Source organism: Carassius auratus, chromosome 17 (genome assembly GCF_003368295.1).
Source record: "Carassius auratus strain Wakin chromosome 17, ASM336829v1, whole genome shotgun sequence".
NCBI classification, from domain to species: Eukaryota; Metazoa; Chordata; class Actinopteri; order Cypriniformes; family Cyprinidae; genus Carassius; species Carassius auratus.
This window is the reverse complement of record NC_039259.1, coordinates 8,766,273-8,787,063: the sequence shown is the minus strand read 5'-3', so window position 1 is coordinate 8,787,063 and position 20,791 is coordinate 8,766,273. Positions and strand designations below refer to the sequence as shown.

The window sequence follows — 20,791 nt, the reverse complement described above, 5'->3', positions numbered from 1 at the left end:
AAAAAAAAAAGACACAAAAGCATCAACCAAAACAGTGATGGAACTCGCGTTTATTGAATGGCATCATTGATTATTTGCAATAATTTTTAATTGTATAACTCAGAAAGGTTTCTCCATATAAGTTAGTCAGTCGTGATTCATGAAACAACATTCATGCAAATTCTCTCCATCTCAAAGCAACACAGTGAAGAGAGATGACCAAGAGATGTCTTTCCTCATATCTTGTTGGAACAGAGAGAGTCTTTTGGGTTCTCCACAGATGGAACAATCTGGAATATACTGCAGAGTATTTTCCTGTTATTTCATCCAAACAACAGCATGCAATGGTTCTGCAGTGTGCATGGTCCAAATGAAGCACTTAATTTAAGGGAACTCACAAATAACACTGGCTACTGTGCACTAGGACATTTTTATCTCTTCCGTTGATTTGACAATCTTTCCAGATGTTCGGGTTTTAATCCAAGCACAGGACAGAAAAAAAACCAACAGTGACTAGAGTAGGCATGAAGAAACACTCTTTGATAGCACCTTAGTCATTTAACTCCACATCAGATTACCAGTCTTTGAACACATGCTGTGGACACTCAGGAATAGCAGTTCTGCATAAAAATAACATCCTAGAGCACATTTACAACCCCCACACATGCTGCTTCAACACACATTATTGGTTCCTGCTGCTTTATCCTCCTTGCTGTGTGTCAAGATTTTTGAGATGCTCTCATGTTCTCTTCGAACATCATTCAGCTTCCTCAAGCGTTCTTTGAACTGTCAAGTTTGCATACAGATCAGAATGGTGCATTTTCAGCCTGAGACTAAGACAAATGCATCTAAGTTAGTCCTATTTTCATCCATGAATCTTTTTTGTTGTTTTTTGGAACAAAAATATAACTTTGTGTTTTTCCAAAAGTACTGCTTACATTATCTTTTCCAAAAGACAATAAACGGAAGCGGATGAGCATTTCCAAATGCATGCCGCTGCTCCGGGATCTGGTTACAAATAAATTTAGCAGACGAGTGTCACGGATGAATTGACCCAATCAGAGACAGTAGGCTGGGCCAAGTTGATTGTATGATTGACATCAAACTCTAGCAGCAGGGTTAGTCACTTTAGTTCTGTGTAGAGATTCAATTTAGAATTTCTTTTCTGCATCTTCTGCACAGAACCACCACGTTTTTGTGCATCTGACTATTATTATTTTTATTCGAGATAAATAAAAAATTTTGCACACATAAATTGACTGCACGAGTTGATATAAAAGTCTGTCCCAAACACCAGCTAGTTGAGTAATAAGTGCATTTGGGACTTTTAAAACATTTTTGTTTTTTGGAGGTTTCAATAAAGCTATTTTTTTAAGATTCTGATGTTGGGATGTTTGCCAAAAACGTACGTTTTGGAAGTGATATTCAATTAAAACAAATAGAACGTACTGTAACGTGGTTGTATTATTGAACATGATAGTGGCGTTGACAGGAGGGTAGAGCCTGTGGAAGCTTTGTTGTGATGGCAGCAATTATTATTTTAAGGCATATGAGGTGTGTTCATGTGTCCAACACACTTCATTAATGACAACTCGCCCGCACACACACTGTATGTGTGTGTATATAAATGTCAGAGGTTTTCCTCATTAGAGGTATTTCGTAGCTGTTGCAGTCACTTGGCTGAATAATGAACACATCCATCCATATTGTTTGGTTGAGTTTGTTGTGTTTAGTAAGATGCACAGTACAACACTGATGACCCAGAGAGTGACTGTGATGATGATGATGCTGAGGATGAAGATCACCTGAAGGAATAAAGTCTTAATATCTTGTTTTAGTCTTTGACTCCAGTGGATCTTTCCTTGCCTTTTGTGATGACGTTGATGGGTGGGATTTGCTCTTTTTGGGGGTGGAATCCTGAGGTTTGGATTTGGACTGCGGTGGGCAAGGAGGTTCGGGCTGTCGTTGCGCTTCATTGGCTGCAGGCTGTCGGCGAATGCGCTGAGGCGAAGGGCTGTCGGTGCGAGAGGTGGTGTAGCTCCGAGGGGAAGTGCTGATGCTTCGGGTGGCATTAACAGCTGAGGTACGAGAAACGGTACGTGTGGCTGTCCGACTTCCCTGTGATTGGGAAGGGCCTGAAGATGGAGGACGGGGTGGAAGTGTTTGAGAGGGACGGAGCTGAGGTTTAGGCAGCTGCTGATGGATATTTGTGTGCAGACTTGCAGACTTTTGAATCCTGGGATTGACATGACTGTTGGTTCTGTTGGCGAGAGGAAAGAATGAGTCATATCAATCAAAGTTATTATAGGACAGTCTGCATAAATTTCTTTATATAGTTTGAGAATAATGGTGCCAAGCGAGGTAGACCATTCAGTATTCAAATGCTCTTATCAAATTACAAAAGGCTGTGATTTAATTAAATAAAAATAGAGTCTGCTTCTTGTTTCAGAGTGAGATGCAGCACTGTGTTTATTTACGCACAAGGGGTCATGGGCCTTGGGATATTTTCAATATCTCAAAATGAAGTGGTTCACAGAAAATGTGGCACACTCTTTGTATGTGCTTTGGGTTTAACATGCATTTAGGAATGCTATGTGCACTTTATCTTCACTTTCACTTTCACAGGTGATTACAGCATTTTTCTAGATTTGTAATGGGAATCGTCTAAAAGTCTATTGGTTTAATTCATGCAAGTGAAGAAATTAAAATATAAATATGCCATTTTACTACTGTATTGTAAAGAAATTATAATAAATACCATAAGAATTATTATTAAATGTAACTTTTTTTATTTTACAGTGCAGTTATATTACAATAGTAATGTATTTCTGTTGTAGAGATATTAATATAAAGAACAAGAATATTAATAATAAATGATATATTATTATTGTTATTATTATTATATTATATATTCTTTCTAAAAACATAATAAATATAGATGTACAAACCTAAATATATATATATATTTATATTTATATATATATATATATATATATATATATATATATATATATATATATATATATATATATATATATATATATATATATATATATAAATACAAAATCATAAATTCAGTGTGTCCAAACTTTGACTGGTAGTGTAGATTCAAATTAATAACCTTTAAGTTATAATTCTTCTCCACCCACCTATACTGAATGAAAGACACAGATCTCTGGGTTTGTGGAAGGGTCGTGCCACCCAGTTGGTCGGATAACCCCCTGATAGGTGTGACTGGACGAGGGATCCTGCTCCTAATTTTCCCATCTGCTTCTCTCTCTCCTCTCGCCGAGTCGTCTGATTGGTGGGTTTCATCTTCAGATGCAGTGGTTGAGAGTGTTGGGGACTGTGAGGAGGCGGAGCGAGAGCGAATCAGGTGGGTTTGTTTGCGCTCCAGGACGAGACGAGCCAGCTGTTGTTGTCGGCTTTTGCGAGTTCGCTGAAACTGTTCTTGACTCATCTGTGATGACTTGTCTGAGCCTGTTTCCTCTTCTGACATAAGCACCGGGATACGGCTCCGCCTCTGTGGGTGTGGCTTTCTATCAGGTGACTCCGCCTCAAGTGGAGACATATCCTTCTCATCTTCCAACTCCGCATCTCTGTTTTGTTCAGGTGTCAGTGAAGTTTGACTCTCTTCCTGCTGCTGCTCCTTTTGCTGGTCTGCTTCTGGTGGGACACCCTCAGGTCTGACTTCCAGTTTGGCTTCTTTGGAGACTCCTGCTTCCTCAATAATTGTAGTCTCTGGCTGGTCATGTGACTCGGGTAAAAACAAAGTCTCTGCTTCCTCTCTGTTACATTTCCTTACTTTTTCATCATCTTCCCTCTCTTCTTTTTCCCCCTCATCCTCTCCTCTTTCTAATGTAACCCCCTCACTTTCCTTTTGCTCTTGTTCACTGACCCTTTCCCTCTCCTCACGCTCTGTAGACATCAGCTCATCCAGTCCAGGCGGACGGTGTCTGGCTGTCATGACATTGAGATGTGTCGTTTCAGCGATGTGGATGAAAGTGCGTTCCACCTTGGTGAACGGCGGTGAGGAAGAACCGCTGGTGATCACAGCTGCAGATGTCATGACAATAGGCCTGGGCTCCGACCTAACGATGGAGGAAAGAGTCCCGGGTTCGGATTCACCAGGCACGGGTCGCTCGCCCTGCGGTGTCAATGCGGCGAGAGTTCCCTGCCCATCACCAGGAGAAACCTGCCCATTACCAGCAGACACAAGCACCAGTGTGCGTGAGCCCTCTTCCTGGTCATGGTCCCGGTGGGCCGGGGCGAGTAGGGTGGATGCAGCACCCTCTGGACTTCCCTCACTACTGCGAGGGCTTCCATCACTGCCTGAGCCTCCACTCTTCACACCCTCCTCTCTCAGATCGTCAAACATCAACACGCCAGACACAAAGTCGACTCGCTTCAGACGCGTCTGAGAGGACGAAGGTGAAGGTTCAGCCACTGCAGCCTCCTGTAGCAATGCAAGAAAAAAAAAATTGTGGATCATTGGTGAAAGAGTTGGAGATGTTTAGCTAAATTTGTTCTGTGATCTTTCATATAAAAACCAGGACAGCCATATATATATATATATATATATACAAAAAGAATTATACTTTTTTAGTCACAAGTTAAAAAATAAAAATTATGGCTACACAAGACATCGAAAGGAATTTATTTATATAAACTGTGAGAGAAGAGTCCACCCTTTAGTCATTTTTTAGATTATTTACTAGTGATTTGGTTGTATACAAGCTTTGCAGGATTGTCTTTTTAGACTGACATACATGGTTAAAAAGGCACAAAAGTCCATTTTACAGTGTAATATTTTCTCTGTTCTTTTTTTTTTTTTTTTTTTTAAATGATATAGCCCATTTGTGATTTCAAGTGTAGACTCAAAGACAGTGCACAGCCAACAGTATGTACAGCAGTGGACACACACAGAGCGATGAGAAAAAGGAATGTGTTAGTACAGCAGCATGTTCAGCTATTTGTCCAAAGAGTTACAATTTTACAAAAGCCTAAAATACATGCTTGTACATATTACAAGTGTACTATACAGTCGCTATAGTGTTTATTGCCCTAGCTATTTTGTGAAAGACTCGTTCTGTTGAAGCTTGACCCTGATTCACACATGTAATGCTTCTATGAGCAGGTCTGGAATCAGCTGATTAGTAACATTTTTCAGCAATAAAAAGTTCAGTGTATGATATAAATTTTGAGCAATAAAATTCATTAAAACTGATTCATAACAATACTGATCTGTGAGAAGCAACCTACATGGTTTTAGGTTTTTCTCAGTACATTATTAAATACATAAAAGAATACATATTAACTTTTTTTCTATACAAACAGATGTTGCTAAACGCTGTTGTACATTGGTCAGAGCTCAAGGTTTTTCTCTGGGGTGGTTTGACCCAGTTAGAGACAGAGAATGTGAGAGGTCATGAATGTTGAATAGCATGAAGCTGAAAAGCCGTTTGGCTTGAGTGAATATTTGAATTTAGCATAGAATATGGAACACCATTTGGATTCAGAAGTAATGGACAACATTATTTACAGTCTCTCAGTAAAGCAGAGAAGACATTTGTGAAACTTCCTCTAGCCTTCCTCAAACTATCCGAACATGTTAGCTCACATTACACTCACTGTCACTGTTTAAAGCTTCACCAGCTTGGAAACACTACGTTTCCTGGGAAATTATTTTCTTCATATGAAATTTTCAGAATTTAAATAGCATGCCAATAACAAGATATTTGTCTTTTCTAGAACTGAATGTGATAGAATGTCCATATTCACTAGTTTTCAAAATTCTGGGGTCAGTAAGATATAGTTTTTTTAAAAAATTAATATTTTTATTCAGCAATGACATATTAAATTGTTCAAAAGTGACAGTAAAGGATTTTTAATGTTACAAAATGTTTCTATTTGAATGTTGCCTTTTTGTTTGTTTTGTTTTGTTTACTTTGTATTAATCAAAAAATCACGGAAAAAAATTTAGCAATAAAAAGAAAAAATCTAAAGGACCAAAACAAAATAATTTCTAAAGGGTCAAATGTAATTATTTTTACATTATTACTTTTTTTTATTGTGGTTTTGATTAAAACTCAAAAAAATATCACAGACCCCAAAATTTTGTACTGTAGTGTATGTGATATAAATGTATTTGTTATTATCCTGCCTAACCAACAAACTTAATTCAGTCTGTGCTCATCTTCTACATTAGGAAGACATTTGGATCAGCTGTCTCACACAGTTCAGACTAAAACTCTTCTGAACACACACATTACAGTACATTGGTTATTGCAAATAAACAGTGATTGGTGTAAATTGCATTAAAACATTAAAAAGCAGCACAGACACTAGAAGCCAACTGCAATGAACACTAAGTTCAAAATCAGTATCAAATACTGTAATTTTGAATTCATACATACTATGTTTTTTCACCACCCAGAGTTTGCTGCAGTTGGCCCAGCGAGGCAAATTATAGTTTAAGAAGAAACTCATGAACTGATATCCAGCATTGAGTCATATAGCATTATTACAGCATGAATTTCAAGTGAAACAATACACAGATAAACAATCAATCTTCATTTCCTCCCACAGGTATGTTAATATCTAAAATTAATTGAGGCTGGAGGAATTTACAATACAGATAAAGCAAAGGTTTCATTGTGTAAATGCTACTTTATGTTTCATAGGAAGTTTCCAACACTCTGTCTAAACCAGGTACAACCAAAGTGTCTGTCCATTAAAATGTGACACAGTCAGCCAATCAGAGGCATTGTTATAATTAAGTCAAACTAAAACTATTAAAAATACCTTTCATTAATTGAAATGAAGCTAAAATAAAACGCAATATAAAAGTTAGATGAGAAACTCAGAAATGTCACCTTGACAAATAAAAAAAAGGTTTACAGTACTAAGGAGTACTAAAACTGGAATAAAAAATAAAGCTTATATATATATATATATATATATATATATATATATATATATATATATATATATATATATATATATATATATATATATATATATATATATATATATATATATATATATATATAAAAGCTAATTCAAAATACGAATACTTACTGCAATAGTATATAAACACTAAAACAGCATTGATCAGAACATAGGATGGCTAATGTACAGTTTTAGGTGGAGCCAAATTTTTGGACTAGAAATAAAATCTATGTAATCGACAAAATGTTGTATTGTGACTACTGCTGGTTAGCACAAAAACACTTGTCAATTTATGGCGTTATGCCCGGTTATGACAGAATGTGTGATCTAATTTCTATGACAACGATGCTGCACTTCTGCAAAAGCTTATTTATGCATTGATTTATGTGAGACTATTATGACTTTATACACTGAAGTAGCATGTCAAGTCTGTGGCCAGGAACAAAAAACTGCAACATTCATTTGCTGCATGATAAACGATAGTGAAGTTCAAATATCTGCATATGTATCGAACCACTAATAATGTGTGACAAAACCAAAGAAAGAGGCTCAGTCTTCCTTTCACACACCTATTGCCTTAAGCTCTATTGCACTTAAATTATTTAATATTCCTCTATTCCAGAACTTTAATCGATTCTCAACTCCCTATTAGTCAAACTTTTTGACATCGAGGATGATGTTTATGACTTTTTTGTTCTCAGATAAGCACAGCTTAAGTTCATATTGAACCTAATATCATCTGAAAGCAATATGCATATGTTTTCCTTTTATACTAAAGGATACTAGTTATGGTGGAGAAAAGAAAATCTTTAAATATCTTTTTCTGGAATATCTGGAAGACAAAAGTGATATCACAATTAATCTCCATGGCCGAAAGTACGTGAACACACACCAACCCCACATTCATTTGTTAATCTTTTTTTTAAACCATGGCCATTCACCTAAAAATGTCTAAGGAGGCTGTATGGCTTTATAGTTGATTTTCTGCAACTGTTAGTTAAGGATGTAGCTGAAACAGCCAATTTCATTAAATAGAAATGTGTCTACATACTTTCAGACATGCAGAGCATTCAATACAAGCATATTACTTGCACCTCTCCATCTTTGTTTACTCTTTTTCTCTTCTATACAGTGAAAATACTCTCCTTGAAATGCCAGAGGATCCAAGCAACTAGATTATTTTACAGGTCCAACCCTGTGAGGATACACACACTGTATGTGGGTAATGCCATGCTTTCTCTCAGCAACGAAAGAAGGCCATAAGAATCTATATAAAGAGATCCATCAGTTCACATTCTGTCATGTTTGCTTAGGAAAGCCACATATCCCACCTGGAGGTGTGTGTTGTGGTGTTTGACATGTTCTATATTAGCTGAAATTGTATTGATGCAAATAGGACATGCCAAAAATCGCTTAGCAAGCACTCACTGTCCTTCTAGTGTCCTCTACTGACACTCAGCAGGCGAACACATACTTTGAGTATCTGCTTTAGGCTGACATTCATTGCAATTGAATGACATTCAACCCTGAAAAACATAATCACACTATCCAGCCTGCATCACAACTCTCCTCTTACACAGAAGATGATGGAATCTAAGAAGCCTAAACAACAACAAAACAAAAAAATGATATTCTCGTCACTTTAGTCAAAGTGCCTGTCCCACCAGACACCAGCAGCTCTGCATGAAAAATCCTTGATGGAGGTAAAAAGTGTTTTTGTCTTTGTGTTTTTCTGTTTTACAAAAACTGTATTGTACATTGTTTCTACGAGTAAATACATCATAGTACAGAATTGCTTTGTTTTGGAGAATACAATATAATTTATCTTTCTCCAATCGTCCCAAGTGCTTAAAGGGAAAATTTATCCAAAAATGACAATTCTGTCATCATGTCGTTCCAAACCTGTATGAATTATATTTATGGAACACAAAAGAAAATATTTTGAAGAGATGTTTTTGGAACATTTTTCAAAATATCTTCTTTTGCCTTCCACAAAAGTCAAAAGGGATAAAATAACATGAGGGTGAGTGATGACAGAATTAGAATTTTTAGGTTAACTGTCCATTGAATTTCAAATATTCAATTAAAAAAACAAATACTCTTTATCTGGAGAGTGTCTCATATCTCACTTACACACACGCTCACACACCCACCCACCTACCCACACCCACACACGCACACAAATCTCACAATCACAGACCAAGTTTATTGCCCATCCTTAACATTGTTCATCTATGGGCACAAAAGTGGGCACCCCTTATATTAAATGGTATCACACATGTGTCTGTGTATGCTGATGGAGAGGGAATCATGTCTTGTTCATAAGTTTGGCCAGCATTTGCTGTATGTGTAGGCGTGGGAGGTTAAGTACTGAATGTCGGGCTCTGGGGCTGCCTGGAATAAGGGGCATGTGTCTGCGGTGGGCGTGGCGGTGGGCGGGGCTGCTTTCAGCCGAGCGGCTGCGTTGAATGGCCGCTCCCCCGAGGGCGGGGTCGTGGGGGAAGGCCTCCGTGTCCATGGTAGTGGAGGAAAACATGTACGACGCCAGTCTTCTCAAATGGGCGGGCCTCGGGAATGAGTGATGTGGGTGTGGCCTGTCCTCCTCCAACTGAAAAAGACCAATAAGAGCGGAGGAAAAGAGGAATCAGGCTGAGAAAAACTTAAACGCGAAGTACTGAAAAAAAAACGTCTTTTTTTTGTCTAAGATTGTGTGTGATGCACACAGAGGACAAGACCAGCCCACATCTGTCTGTACGCTAAAGACAGGCTTGTTTAAGCTTACGTACGGGTGATTGTATGCTGTATATGTTGTGAAGGAACCAACGTGTGCACACAGACCCCTGTATGACCAATGAGCAAACTAAGCTTGGCTGTGAATTGTTGAGCATGACGCACACAGAAACACACACACACACACACACACACAACCACAAAACCCTAAGACATGCAGCTCAACACAAATGCACAAGAATACATAACACACATATCATACCTCAAGGGTGTACACAAAGACTCACATACAAACAACATATGCTAATTATCCTGCAGTACAAGTTACCAGAGGCTTATATGTGCCTTTCTTGTACTGGCGACATCATTATGTAAAAATATTCAGCAGCTAAGAACAAATGCTAGTAGTATATCATAACACTACAGCCTTACCACAACCTAAACACACACAGATCTCTATAGGATCGTGAGACGCTGAAGACTGGAGTAATGGCTGTTGAAAATTCTACTTTGCATCATAAGAATATATTACATTTTAAAATAATATAAGAGAAAACCAATAAAAACAGTTGTAATATTACTGGTTTTACTTTTCAAATCTTTGAACCGTAGTATATGTACAAATTAACATTAAACTTGAGTAATAAATTCTGAACCTAATGCATTTAGTAATGTCATTCCTTATTGGAAAGTTTATCATTAGAACTTGCCTGGAAATACTGTTACACCAGAAAATGTCATTATATGTTTATTCACACAGATTAAAAAAAAAGAAAAAAACTGTTAACTGTTAATCTGTGCTTGTTATTTCTAACTTATTATTTAAGCTTTTTTATTCTAAAAAGGGCTAAATAATAAGAAAAAATATTTTTAACATTTGCTCTTCCTTTGAAATGGCAATCTTTTTATCTAGTTTTTCACTCAGATATGTCACATTACAGAACTAAAATGAATTGCCTACTTAAATTCACACTGACTTTGATAATAACTATGGACTTGCAGACCACTGTTGTGTGATAATGTGATAAAATGTAATAAACTATATTTTAAAACTGACTTTAAGAAAACTGTTACGATTTTAGCTAAAGATCATCAAACATATTAAGTGATCAGGATAACCTATACACTCATGTCCACACATACACACTCAGGTGTGCCTTACCGGTCCATCAGGTCCAAACGGCTCTGACTCCCTTCTTCTTGGGCTGGTAGGAGGCAACGAGTGACAAGGTGATTGGGCAGGGCTTGGTCCAGCCCCCTCCCCCTCTGCTACAATCATCATCCCACGTTGTGTTTTGGGTCGTACCACAGCCTCAGCTCCACCCATCCTATGCATATGTCCTCTCCTTCTCCTCTCCTCATGGTCCTCAAGGGGGCGTAATTCCTCTGGTTCCTCATCCGTGGTGCCTGAGGTTGTGGGCTCTGCCCCAGGATGGAAGTCTTTCAACTCTGTTTCTTTATCAATCATCACCCACTCCCTGCTGTCAAAGTCCTCTTCCTCTGCCAGTGGGACTGAGCGGATGAAGGCATTGCTGTGGGCTTCCTGGTCACCGTCTGCAGAGACATCATGGTGGCCACCAGCCAGTCGTTCTCCCTGCCCACCTTCTAAAGAGAACATTTGAGCAGGCTGGGAAGAGTAGATGAGCCTGGATGGAGAACCCAGCATGTCCAAACGAGAGCTGCCACAAAACACACAAAGGCTAAGACAGAATCAAGTGGACAACAACACATTTAACTACAGACTTAAAAAAAAAAAAGTGACAGAGTAATGTTACAAAAAAAATTATATTTCAAATAAATACCTTTCTGAAAAATATTAAGCAGTACAACTGTCTTCAACATTGATTATAAGAAAAGCTTCTTGAGCACCAGATCTGCATATTATAATTATTTCTGAAGAATCATGTGACATTTACTTTTTTACATTTAATAATTAGCTTAGAAATGAATAAATATGGTCATTGTTTATTATATCAAGTATTATTTATTTTATACTTATAATTACTTCATAACTTTACTATAAATATAATTACTTTATTCATTTATAATTACTAATGATCCCAGTCTGATTAATAGTCCTATGAGTTAATTTAATAATTATTTAATTAATGAAAGATTAGACAATCATACATTTCAACAAAAATGGTTACGTCAAGATCATGTAACATTACATCTAACCAAAACGGTTTAAGTGTTTCATTTTAATCTGTTCCAAAAAAAAAAAAACATTATTTAACATGCCAAGCCCTTTTGATCATAAAAATGGCATGTCACCATACTAAGAACAGTATGCACTTTCCTTTCGTTAAATTTACAGAAACCATCCAAAATGCAAGCGCAAAATGGAAAACTTTGCAAATGCAAAACAGAAACTTTCTTATCAGAAAGCCACTTTGCATGCTTTCCTCACTAACAAGACACATGCGGTCAAATGACCTTTAGAAAAGCTAAATGTCAGCCAGAAGTACAGAGCATTACATTTTCAAGCACTCCCTCTCCTCACCGTTTATCTGCAGCATCTCCTCTATCCTCTGCAGCAGACAGGCGGTCAGATTCTCCGCTGTTGACTCTCCGGTACCTTGGAGGGCGGGCCTGAGTATCTGCTTCCCCCACCCTCACCGGGGAAACAGACCTCCCTCCTCCTGCAGGCTCCTCCTCATGCTCTGCTGCTACTGCCGTCTGAGAAGACCAGCAGTATTAAACACTCAACTGATCAAAAATCATGTTTTTATATTAATTAGACATAAAAATGTTTTTGAATAATTTGGCATAATATATAAAAGATAATACCTTACTGATGCTGATCCTGAGTTTGTTAAGGTTGAAGTCAGTTTCATCCCATCCTTCACCAGCAGGTGGGGCTGGAGCAGGTTCGCTAGGCCTGCTGGGTATCAAAGCAGGTGGAGCGTTCTCTTGGTCACTCAGGTGTTCGTCTTGCAGAACATCATCAGTGTTTTCCCTCGGTAATTCACCAGGTACAGGAGTCACATTCACCATCCTGAGAGAGACCATTCAAAGCCAAATCACAATCACATCAGAGTCTTTTCAGAGTCCAGAATCCCAGCCCACTGTGCAGATGGTCTGATACTGTTGTAAGAGCATGTTTACATATTCTTACCCCACAATGGCAGCAGTTTGCCGTGTGTTTTGTTGCTGTGGCGTGTGTGTGCTGGTGGGAAGGGACGTATCTGTTCCAGATTTTTCCCAGTCATAAGGCTCATTTTCTGTTATCACCCTCTCTTTCATGCTGTTCTCAAATACTGACATTAGCAACTAGACCAGAAAAAGGAAGAAGAAAGTAAATAAAATGTTCACTCAAAATAGTAGTTAAAAAAAAAAATTACATATACATTATATACATATATATGCAATATCTTAAGTACATATATTTAAACTAAATACACTCGTTCAAAAGTTCATGGTCTGTAAATTTGTTTTATTATTATAATTTTAAATGTCTTTATTGTCACTTTTGATTAAGTTAATTCATTCTCGTTGAAAAATGATTGGTTTACCTGATAATCAGGTTTGGTGTGGTAATCTAAATCCAGCATATGATCATAGAAGATATGAAACTCAGCAGGCATGTGTTTCAACAGCATCCTGTGCTCGTAGCGCTCTTTAATCTGTCCCACCTGCTCCTGTTCACCAGATACACATAACAGACACAATTAACAGCAAAAACAACCCGAAAGCTTTAAATATTTAAAACAAAAGCTCTTAAAACAATGAGGATTAATTCACTCAGGCTAATGTGAGTGTGACAAGTGTCTCACCTTATCTTTTATCTTTCGCCATGGTAATTGTCCAACAGTAAACTCCACCAGCATATAAAACAATGACCACAAATCATCATGACGACCCATTTCCTGAAAAAAAAAGCACATTTTTTTAAAACTGTGCTCTTGTTAAAATAATTGTTGGCGCCAATATAGTGTCGACATATAGCACAACTGCACTCACGACAACCCGAGTTCGATTCCAAACTTGAGGTCCTTTGACAACACCCCCCCCCCCACACACACACACTCTTCACCCAATGCTTTCCTATCAGCTCTCTACTATACTGTCCAAATAAAGGCAGAAAAAGCCAATAAATGTAATAATAAAAAAAATAATTATTATATGAAGCTAATTCTGACCACAAATCACTCCCTTAAGATTCATTAAAGCCAATAAATCAGATTCAAACTCGTAATACGTAATACGCTTTAGACAGTCAGTGAAAGAACTGCGTGCAGTCTGTGTGCGTCCTCTTTGACACTTACCTTGTTTTTATGAGCATTAACGGAAGCATAGCGTACTGTCCCTCTGAACCCAGCCACAGTCCTGGGCTAAAGCAGAACATTTAAAAGAGACTCATAATAAGAATTCATAACACTTTTATTTGAAACTTTAACTCTTAGGTTGAAATAAGTCAACACATAATCAAAACAAAGAAAACATGAGAAGAGAACATAAGGGAGGGTGGAGCGACAGCTTTTTACTTTTTGGTGGATTCCAAGGCTGACTGAGCACAATTCATTTACATACACATACAGGTACTCTCCTGCATAGAGTAGGATGTACAGTGGGATGTAGGTATGGAACAGTATGGTATGGTTCCAAAGGGGAAGGATTTAGGATTTTGTGTTTAGGACACAGCCATTAAAGAAGAGTAGGTCATTTCTGAGAGCCTTCAGAGGGTAAGGAAGGAATCTTTTCAAGATTTTGGAAACTCACAATATGACTGTTGCTATGGTAACAGGGACAAACATCTTTGGCGGGGGAGCATGCGATTCAACATGAGAGCCAAAACTGAACTGCAAAACAAAACTGAGAAAAGTGAAACATAAAAATGAATTCAAAAACACAAATAATAAAATGCATAAGTAAAAGCAAATAATAGAAAAATAATGACATAAATAGGAACGCATGATACTTTGGTATCATATTGGTTATTGGCTGTAATTAATTGCTATCCTTTCTGATGCTTTTATATTATCTTAGTTGCTACTGTACATAATACTGACTTTAAAAAAATGTGCACACATGTGCACACATACATCTGGTCAGAATTTTAATATGTGCATAACATTTGAAACATAAAACATCACAACTGAATATAAAAACTGCACTTGCACAAAATGGAAATGTGAAAAATGCTGCTTACTAGGCAATTTTCTAAAAAAAAAAAAAAAAAAAAAAAAAACACGGAAATGGTATTTGAGAGAATATAAATAAGTAAAATGACTGTTTCAGAAAATACAGTAAAATAAATACTTACAGGCCGCACTTCCCCATTCGTATTAGTGTACTGTCGTGCCAAACCAAAGTCCAGCATGTAACATTTCCTACAGGTAGACGGCAATCGGCCCATGGCAAAATTAGACTAAGAATAGGAGAGAAACCAATATCAGCTGACAGGAGCCAGGTAATCGAATTGGGAAAGAGAAGAGAAGAGATCATATCATTGACAGTAAGACATACAGGTTTAATGTCCCGGTGCAGGAAGCCCACAGAGTGAATAGCTTCAATGGACTCCAGAATCTGTTTCCCCAACCGTAGAGTTGTGCTCATACTGAACGTCCCTCTAGGCTGACTCCTCCTGAGATCAGCAAGATTCCTTCCCTACAAAAAGAGAGGTTTCACACATATATACACACACAAACATGCATATAAACACAAATAAAAAATACCGTACCTGCAACTGCATGACAACGTAATTGAACTTGTCATTTCTTCCACATCCAATAAATTTGCAAACATGATTCTTTCCTGCACAAGAAATGAATGCAGTCATTTCACATATATTACTTATAAGTCCCATATACAGCCGACATTTTCCTTTCTGCATGAATATGTGAATACACACACTCTCACACATATAAAACACAAATTTCAGTAAGCAGGTAGAGACAGAGGCGGTGGCATTTGGAATTTCAGCACGTCCTTCATGAAGGTTATGAAGACATGAGAGAGCAAGAAAGCAGCAAAAAAAGAGACAGAGAGAAAAAAAAATGTGGTAATCCCACTTCCCTTCAGTTCTTCACGCTCATTACCCTTACAGACTCCCAGTGGTATGTCTGAACTACAGCTGAGGCAAACTGCCTTGACAGGCATGAAAGTTACATTGCATATCTGTGTGTGTTTCATATGAGCACATCCAAAAAAAAAAGATTATGATGGGCATATTGACAGATAAACTGTCACATATCTTTACACATACACCATCCTGCTTGCTGCCTTATTATAACAAGACAAATATGTTCTGTACACTTTCATTCAAAAGTTTGGAGTCAGTATATTTTTTCAGCCTCTTATGTTCAACAAAGCTGGATTTATTTGATCAGAAATACAGTAAAAACAGCAATTCTGTGAAATATTATTACAAATGAAAATAATTACTTTAATATTTATCTTAAAATAAAACGCATTACTATCATTTGAAGTTTATTTTAATTATTATGATCAATTATTAAAACAGTTTAATAAAAACCTGCTTAATAGGTTTATGGAAGCCATGATTACATTTTTAAAGAGTTCTTTGATTATTAGAAAGTTGAAAGGAACAGCATTTATTTGAAATAGAAATCTTTGTAGCATTATAAATATTGTCCCTTTTGATTAAATTAATGTGTATCCGCATATACATAAACATAGTTCAGAATTAACTTGTCAATTGACAAGTAAAAATTAGCTTTGGCAAATGCACAAAACAATCTTGAAAACTGACCAGTAACTTTAGAAGCAACAACACTGCCATGTGTTTGAATCAAATGATGAACGACACAAAATATATCCACATCTGCTCCATCTCCTCACCTTGTAGTTTCTTTAACACAGCAACCTCCATCTTTAGCACTTGTTTTGGTTGTTGGGCAGATTCCACCTTAAGAGCCACATTCTCTCGTGCCAACAGGTCTAATGCCTCATAGATCTCCCCGAACCCTCCACCCCCAATCTTCTTCAGCTGAATACACAAATAATAGCAAGGTAAGTCATGGCAGAGCCTTGATTTAACCTGTGTGTCACCTGTTCCACATGCTTTCCACATAAAAATATAATAGAATAAGAGAAAGCAAAATAATAGAAGCCCTGTATTGCTAAACAGGACAAGTACATCAGCTAAATTCACAGAAAAGCTTTTGAGGATTTTCTGGCTAGATTTGTTTGACATTTGTTTTTTGTTAAACTGTATGATAAGAATAGAATGGCTGAGTTACTTTAGCTGCTCTAATCACAGAACATATTACTAACCATGAAAGATTTCATTCAATTCCAAGCAATTTAGTTCTAGTAGCATGAGCTAAGCATATTGATTATTCTTAGATTTTTCATGAGTTATGAAAGAATTACATTTAAGCCAGTCACTGATGAGTCAGACTCTGTTTTAAGGACAGCTACTATCCCCCGCAAAATATATTATTACAGTAAAACAGCCACAAATCATTTCTAAGGACATCTGCTTGAAGGAGAAATGGTATGAACTGGCCCGCAACCAAATGGTTTGGGTGCATTTTGGAGAGAAGCCAGACTGAGTTGATTTGAAAGCATCTGTTGTCATATGTGGACCGTTTTGTCCTGTGCAATGAGGCTGCAAAGGCAACAGACAATTTGGGCATCTTTATTCCACAAACACAATCCCACCTAAATATAGACAGACTTACCACTTTCCAGCGCTCTTTTACCAAGCAGTTGGAGGGCAGGATGTCGACCTGCTCCCCCGCCCCGTTCATGTTTTCGTCACCGTGGACTCCAGGCCCTATGCACTGCATCGGCTGGCCAGCACTTTACCAAACCCTGCCATTTACCTGCAACACAGCGTGCACACAACTGATAACCTTGCATGCTGTAATAAAAAAATAATAGTGCATAGTGGGGTCAAAATATAGTTATTTTCTTTAAAAAATTGTATGGTATGAATTGATATTTGGTATGTTCTTCTTTAGCATGTTTTTGATTAGTTACCATTAATTACCATGAAATCATTATAAACATGATAATTTTGAATATTCCTTACTTATTTTACATAACTTTTCTATGTTTCATTTTTTTTCTTAACCTACATTTTCTGAGTATCTGCAGGTTTAAATACAGCTTAAAAATCACAGATTTTCAGTCTGAACAAATGTTCCTTAAAAAAGGTTTCCTGGAAGCTACAACAAGATTGAAAAATATGGACACCCCCCCCCCCCTCTAAAAATAATAAACAGGATCCGACTGCTCAAATGAAAATAAATAATTTCAGGTCTTAAAATAATTATCCACAAACCCATTACAGGACAAGATAAGTGACAAAACTGACAACAAAAGCAGCATTGTTTCCATCAGAATGAAAAATAATACAGACACCAGAAGGAACAGACATATGTTTCTCTGGAGGTCAGTATCTGGGGCCGGGATGTTCTCCATAATCAATGATCCCATTTTCAGGTCATACAAGGGCATTAACTGTAAAAATGTGGCCAAAATGACATACAATTCATTCATTTCGACAGACATAAACCATTGTTGAACATATAATTCTGAAAATAATAAAAAATCATTTATGGTCTTAAAATTATTCAAAGACCCTGAAAAGGAAGTAAATCATCTATTGCCTCTTTGAGATTTCCATAATGTCTGCAGAGTATCAGGTATCCACAAGAGCCGGTCAGAAACAGAGTCCTTGTCTGTCAGAACTGGACTACACCCTTAAGTTTGCTCTCATAATGTTACAATCCCTTATCAACCTCAGTAAAATGGAAACATAAGAGATTATTTTTCACATGAGTGTCTACATTTGCAGACTCTGTGTGTGCTTAAGTTAAATCCTTTTAACTTAAGATTTTAAACATTTCTTTCTGTTTACAAGGAAGCAATATCAGTCTCACCTTCAAAAATGATGCAATGGGTTATAAATGGATCTAATTAATAAAATAATGGATGAAACAAATTAAAAGACTTTTGCCTTAACACTTATGTCACCTTGATCTGAGAGAGTTGATGCAGAGACACATACAGATTTTTCAGAAGATTGCAGGGATAATATCCCTTTCATTCTACTCACTAAAAACCAGGAAACCCTAAGGAAGGCATCTCAACATTTATAATTATTCCATAAACTGTCAGAGCTATTTTTCCCATTTTAGAATACAGTGCATAAAGTTGAAATGTAATTGCTAAAAATATGTATTCAGTAACAGGAAAATGCTTTAAAATTATATAATTATAATTTATATATATATATATATATATATATATATATATATATATATATATATATATATATATATATATATATATATATATATTACACTGCATCTACAAACTACTTTGTTCTCATGTATTTTTACTAAAAACAGCATACTGATGAATTAACAAATGTAAATTTGGAATGAAATGTGTAAAATAACCAGCGTTTCTTCCATTACTAGTTTTTTTTTTTTCACACTTTTGAGATCAAGGGCCCCCACCCAGACTCTCAACAAACTTAGGGGTTAAATGTACAGTAGAAACTACTGATGTCATTTTGGTGGCTGCATTGTACAACCCTAAATATGTCACTAAAACATATAAAGTTTGCAGTAACCATCGAACTACACAAAAAAGTAAAGTAAAATTGAAATATTAAAAGAATAAACTAACTTTTAAATATGTTACAAAAGTTTTACAAATTATAAAAAACCTAATGTTCAATAAGTAGATTCATACATTTAATTTTCCACTAATAAAAACAGAACTGCAACAAATATTTGTTACTTTAAGAATATAACCCTGTTTTATGTAGCATACATTTCCAATGGACAAAAGGTATAAAGCAGAGATAGTATTTATTTTTACAAAACATGTTTTACAGTTGTTTACAATAACACGACTGTCTATTAAAATATAAAAATATAATCCTGACTTTATTAGATAAAGTGCAGTGAGTGATCAAGGAATAAACCGCATCTTGCAACAGGCTCTTCACCTGTTTGCATAAGAAAACTCGTACACTTTAACAAAATGAAAATTAGCTTCTGAATGCATAAAGCAATTGCTGAGAGCACTTCATTATTCCGACTTAACTAAACGTCAGGAGCTCAAGACTGCGTGGGCTCAGCCTCCTGACATCTTCAGCTTTCTCCGCAGTGCCAAAAGGATCCGACTGAACGGACCCCACCCAAACACGCTCTGCTCCAATGAACATCCCTGGAGTCTAAGCCCCGCCCCCATTCCGCCTTTTGAACATCGTCCATTGGGGCAATGCCTAACAATCAGCAGAACATTCTCTGCTCGAGCCCGGAGCGAAAAGCACTTTGGGATATGTCGTTCTTCAATGAGACAACAGACATAAAAGGCATGGGACATTGTCATCTTTGAAAAACTACAACTCCCATAGATAGGCCACGTAAGTTGTTGACGTACACCTGCATTATGTGGCATGTAATGTAAATTATTCACGATTTTGCTTAAGCATGAATAATATATATATATATATATATATATATATATATATATATATATATATATATATATATATATATAATGGTCGAGTTTCTATATTTGACTCAGGCCCAAGAGCTTTAGTAGTTTGTCAAGACCGTGGCAGATTTTGCTTTCGCGTGCACGCGCATCCTCTATGGAAGCCTGCGGCTCGCGCCAGCGTAGCATCACTATTGACAAGGTGCCAACATACACGGGACAAGCGGATTGCTACGGCAGCGCTTTTGTTTAAAAAAATACTTTGCGAACAAAAACCCATTTACTAACCTGTTCTTCTGTCGACGGAGTAAAATCTCAAGGTGAGAGTTTAAGGAGAGCCGCATAATTCCGTTGGCGCGACCGCTGCGCCTTTTTCCCTTGTTGATGCTGCACCATTTCCTGCCTCCTCTGCTCCTCCGCTCCTGCACTGATTCAGCATCGCTCGGATACTCCCACTATGCACCGCGCATATGCGTGACAGAAGACGGCTGTTGCGTAGCAACCTGAAAGGCGTTAATCCCCCTCATCTGCAGAATTCAGCCATTGAGGAACTTCCTTCAGAAACGTCCTATTAATAAAACTACTACTATAAGCAACCGTTGTTGAAAAATAAATACAGCTTATGAATGATGTTAGTTGATGTACAATATCACCTTCTTTAATTTGCTATTGACCTTTAAATAAATGTAAAAAAGAAAAAAAT

General features: G+C 37.0%; 1 protein-coding gene across 2 annotated transcripts; it reads right to left on the bottom strand.

The window, feature by feature from the left end:
• Positions 1 to 30: 30 nt before the first annotated feature.
• ttbk1b (tau tubulin kinase 1b) lies at positions 31 to 20,547 on the bottom strand. Of its 2 annotated transcripts, XM_026285601.1 has the most exons (15): positions 20,377 to 20,547; positions 17,310 to 17,453; positions 16,465 to 16,612; positions 15,344 to 15,417; positions 15,130 to 15,270; positions 14,927 to 15,031; positions 13,929 to 13,994; positions 13,437 to 13,529; positions 13,176 to 13,301; positions 12,779 to 12,933; positions 12,451 to 12,658; positions 12,164 to 12,339; positions 10,823 to 11,339; positions 3,129 to 4,435; positions 31 to 2,239 (listed from the first exon to the last, which is right to left on the bottom strand). In XM_026285601.1, the coding sequence occupies exons 2-15, from the start codon at positions 17,415 to 17,417 to the stop codon at positions 1,801 to 1,803; spliced, it is 3,663 nt and encodes a 1,220-aa protein (XP_026141386.1). In that variant the 5' UTR covers positions 17,418 to 17,453; positions 20,377 to 20,547; the 3' UTR covers positions 31 to 1,800. The 2 variants fall into 2 exon arrangements, with proteins under 2 accessions (XP_026141386.1, XP_026141387.1); XM_026285602.1 differs by lacking the exons at positions 14,927 to 15,031; positions 15,130 to 15,270; positions 15,344 to 15,417; ... (1 more) ...; positions 17,310 to 17,453; positions 20,377 to 20,547 and adding an exon at positions 14,383 to 14,458.
• Between the last annotated feature and the right edge of the window lie 244 nt (positions 20,548 to 20,791).

Bases quoted from the DNA above. Each gene is read 5' to 3' on its own strand.
- ttbk1b (XM_026285601.1), bottom strand. From the start codon at position 17,417: ATGCAGTGCATAGGGCCTGGAGTCCACGGTGACGAAAACATGAACGGG. The intron at 12,659-12,778 runs GTAAGAATATGT...GGTCTCTCTCAG, and splicing joins CAAACTGCTGCCATTGTGGG to GATGGTGAATGTGACTCCTG. The intron at 4,436-10,822 runs GTAAGGCACACC...GCATTGCTACAG, and splicing joins CGTTTGGACCTGATGGACCG to GAGGCTGCAGTGGCTGAACC.